This window comes from Miscanthus floridulus, chromosome 16, assembly GCF_019320115.1.
Source record: "Miscanthus floridulus cultivar M001 chromosome 16, ASM1932011v1, whole genome shotgun sequence".
Taxonomy (NCBI): domain Eukaryota; kingdom Viridiplantae; phylum Streptophyta; class Magnoliopsida; order Poales; family Poaceae; genus Miscanthus; species Miscanthus floridulus.
This window is the reverse complement of record NC_089595.1, coordinates 55,314,334-55,318,717: the sequence shown is the minus strand read 5'-3', so window position 1 is coordinate 55,318,717 and position 4,384 is coordinate 55,314,334. Positions and strand designations below refer to the sequence as shown.

Below are 4,384 nucleotides of genomic sequence, written 5' to 3'. Positions count from 1 at the left end.
GAGTTCGAAAACTTAAGATACCAGAATTTCATGCATCTGTTTCACTAAAGTGAAAGAAACAAAATGACACATTTTTTCGAAGAGTGCAGCTCAATGCAATTTCCTAATGATGCACGAACTGCAATTTATCACATGCTCTAACAGTTCGATTTAATCAACAACTATATTAAGCTCTACATCTTTTAAGAGAAGTACCAAGCATATTAAACTTCCAGACATAAATGCAGAATTAGCACACGAGATTGTATAAATTTTGGTGTACCAACTGCGAGGAGAGAAGCATATCTGAATAATTACATCACATTTTTCATGCCAGGTATGCTCTAGAACTTATCTATGGCGATACCATCTCTAACGACCTCATAGGCATCACGGCTCCGAGTCTTCTTCACGCCGGCAGTGAAATGGACCTTTGGGCCCTCGGTCCTGATGGCAGTCACCTTGGTCCAGACCAGCACTTTCGTCTTCATGCCCTCGATGTCGGAAAACTTCCCCTTCTCAAGGTAGCCTGTCACACAGGTGAAGAACCGCAGCACTGACGAGTCCTTGTAACCAATATCACAGGCTGATGGGATGTACACTGTCAGCTTCTTTGTCTCTTCATTGAACTCATAGTTAGTCGAGTCCCGTGGGAAGAGCCCTGCTGGCATGTCATATTCCTTGAGGAGGTCTGGCAGTGCTTTCTGCATCTTCCCTGAGACCAGGACATGCTTAAATCAGATCAGTGGCTATGATAAAAGACATGCTTCAGTCAGATCAGTGGACATAATAAAATTTCGCCTGTTAGCCTCCGGCACATGAGTAATTTCACCTTAAACGTTTGTGCAATTGGCACTTGAGCAAACAAAAATATTCACCACAAATTGAACAGGTTTTGTGACCACTCAGCAAGAAATTATGCAAACAACAGTTCTAATTAGAGCACATTAACACGCCTTCATCACATAGGTTGAAAATAATATGTTAGCATGATCATGCTTTTTTTGTTTCTTTATCAATTCAACTAAGCTCCTTGCATGTTACTGTAATTACAGATAAAAACCCCACATTCAGATTGCATGAATAAGGTACAGGACACGTAGGAGAATAAGTGGACATTTTTCCTGTAGGACAAAAGCACATTTAACAAATGCTACCACCTCCCAGACTGACACCTCCAGATATTAAGAAAGCACATTTCGTTTGTTCACTCTGAAGCATGTACACTAATCTCATCATTTCTTTTCCAATACTTTGAAACCTCTTGGTTTCTCTTGCGCATTGTGCCCTAAATTATTATAAGTGATTATTATAAATACATGACTTCCAAAAATATCACTTAGAGACTAGGTTCCTCCTTTTATCAACCTCCTTTTTCGTAAGCAGTAATGGTTCTAACTGCCATAGCAGACTATCAATTTGTCTTGATAAAATACAGATCTGACAAGCTACATTTGGTATGCTGAAACTGAACTTAAAAGACATTTAAATATGTAAAAATAGCACACTATGCAATACACCAAGAGCTACGGTTATTTGCTAATTGCTACACGTCACTTTTGCTATTAGAAGGATATAAAGAACAGACACACAAATATGCAGTACCTTTAATTTTGTTCACCATCCATTTGGCTGACCCTCCAATGCTGCTTGAGATCGACTGGGTTCATGGTAAATATTGCAATGTCAGAACTCAGAAGTAGATCATACAAACTTGGCTAACCTATCCAACCAGCAGAATTTGGAACACAGATAGCAAAAAATATTTACACAGTATACTTATATTAATAGACTTCACATAATACCAAACTACATTAATCCACCAAAAATGACATTTTCAAAAAGTATGTTATAGCTATGCTGTGCACGCAGATCAAACTACATTAATCCACTAAAGAATAATATTTTGAAAAAAGTATGTTATGGCTATGCTGCGCGTGCAGCCATGACATGTAGAGATGATTGAGAATAGAAGTTGTAGTTTATTTTTTCGAACTGCGCAAGAGAGCTACATGTCATTTTATTAAGAGAGAGAGAGAGAGAGAGAGCCAATAACAGCCCCACTCAAACACATGCCGCACACACCTGGTTATCTATAAAACATGCACCACTGACTATAGGAAACACGACCGACCAGAAACTAACGTTCTGTAGAAGTTGTATTTATAGAAATTCGATTCCAAAATGCTTCAGTTATAAAAAAAATGTTCCAGGCAGATTCACACAAGCCATATACAAGTTATGCTTAACCAATAGAAGAAAAGCATAAGCAACTCAAGCTGCGGACAACTCAAAGGCCAGATGTAACATACATCATGCATAGTAGGCAGTGTCATTTCAAGATACGAATTAGTGAGCCTGATGCTTTGCTAAGGAATCTGTAGAACTACTAATCTACAGCAACCACCCTGATGACCAAGATCAACCATACTTCCTAAAATCCAGTGTAATCCTCCTCCCATTTGGATTTATCGTCACAATGACCTGACTTTCATTGCTCCAGGTCCTCCATTCACTCATGGAGGTCCTCACAATCACAATATCAGAAACATGGAAAGCAGAGGAACTAAGGTGATTTTGGCACTGCAGAGGATGAGCCAGATGATGTGCCAACTGCGTGGCTCCACGGCATGACTCAGCAAATGAAACAGGAAATAAAAAATGTTTAGCCAATGGCCCAGCCAGTGATGAAAACCTTCATCGACCGGCTCCTACGCTGCCAGCTGCCTACAGGAAACTAAGCTTTCAATTTTCATCGCAACAAATGGGAACCACAATGGCAAGATTCGAGGACCAGACGTCACATGAGAAGATTCAACGCCGTGCCCCCAAAATCGAGCCGCATCTACCGAAACAAGGCGAAAAAAAAACTGCATGCCCATGATCCATGCCCGCAGTCGCGCGCTTAAAAAAAGGAAGATGAATCAGGTGGGAACTTCTCCAAATTCAGCTCCAACCTCAAGCGAACCACATTCCAAAATTAAGTTGGCTCCCGCATTCCGCTCCTGATTGTAACCCAAATCCTACATCCCTAACCGCCGCGCCGCAAATCCATTAGCAAGGAAGGAGGAATCCCCAACAACCAAGAGGCCAGATCCAGAACCTCGGTTCCTCGATGAGGCTAAGCATTGCAGGTGAAGAACCGACTTGCTAAGAGGCGCGCACGGCGGGAGGAGGAAGAGGGAGAGAGGCGGCCAGGCACTTACGCTGATGTCATCGCCGATGGAATCGATTTCCTTGCTGGCCCTCTTGCTGAACCAGTAGCTCCCCACCTTGTTGAGCACCTGATCCATGCCCCCTCTCCCCTCTCTCCCTTCCTCAACTCCCTTCCTCTTCGATTTGGAGCGGACGGGTCACTCGAATCGAATCGGTGAGAGAAGATTGGGGAACGAGATGGAACTGCCGAGGGCGCTGCTAGTTTGGTGCGCAGCTGTGCACGTCGTCGGAGTCGGGGGTATTGCCGTTGCTTCTTCGGAGCGTGGACTCCTCCGTCTCTCGTTGCGGCGGGGTCACGGGCTCACGGCGTCACGCACACGCACGCGCGCTCCTGCTTGTCTCTCTCCCCATCTCTCCCTCCTGTCCTGCGTAAGCTCGGTGTACGCATGGCAAGGGATCGTGAGCGCCAGACGGACACCGGACCTGGCGGACCACGCGCTGGGACCGAGGGATTCAGGTTAGCGCGTGCACCGGGTCCAGCTCTAGTGAGCTGTTTGTTTCCGCTCTTTTCTCATGAAGTTGAGGCTTTTTTTTCCTCCCGTTTTTTTCTGTATCTGTATAAATAAAGAAAATGACTTCACATCGGCGCGCGAAAGTGACGTCGCATCTTGTTAGATGCTCAATCAGTCATCTCGAGATCGATCGATCGATCGAGATATATATATATATATATATATATATATATATATATATATATATATATATATATATATATATATATATATATATATATATATATATATAATATATTAGTAGCCAGCTACAAAATAAGTTATTCTATAACCACCTCCATTCACGATAATTTTATATACTAATTTACGATAATGTCAATACATATTTATGATAGTTGGGTTACTGTACACATGAGAATATTTACCATAACATTATAGTAAACCACTTAGCAAGGAGTTACTATAATTTCGTAAATTAATATAGTAATTATCGTAAATCAAAGTGGCTACAGAATAAGTTATTTTACAGCCAGCTACAGGGTATATATATATATATAGTGTGTGCGCGCGTGCGCGTCTCTAAATAACTGTTGCTTTTTGTTTTCGTACCGTAAATTTATAGAAAATATATGTAATATTTATATCTCTAAATAAATTTATTATGAAAATACTACCAACATTCCATTTTATTTGGCGCACAAACATATCAAGATTCAAACTTTAAAAATTTTGACCAA

General features: G+C 41.5%; 1 protein-coding gene across 1 annotated transcript; it reads right to left on the bottom strand.

The window, feature by feature from the left end:
- Window positions 1–218: 218 nt before the first annotated feature.
- LOC136512375 (uncharacterized protein At5g01610-like) lies at window positions 219–3,477 on the bottom strand. Its single transcript, XM_066506342.1, has 3 exons — window positions 3,186–3,477; window positions 1,585–1,639; window positions 219–694 (listed from the first exon to the last, which is right to left on the bottom strand). The coding sequence occupies exons 1-3, from the start codon at window positions 3,270–3,272 to the stop codon at window positions 324–326; spliced, it is 513 nt and encodes a 170-aa protein (XP_066362439.1). The 5' UTR covers window positions 3,273–3,477; the 3' UTR covers window positions 219–323.
- Window positions 3,478–4,384: the final 907 nt, after the last annotated feature.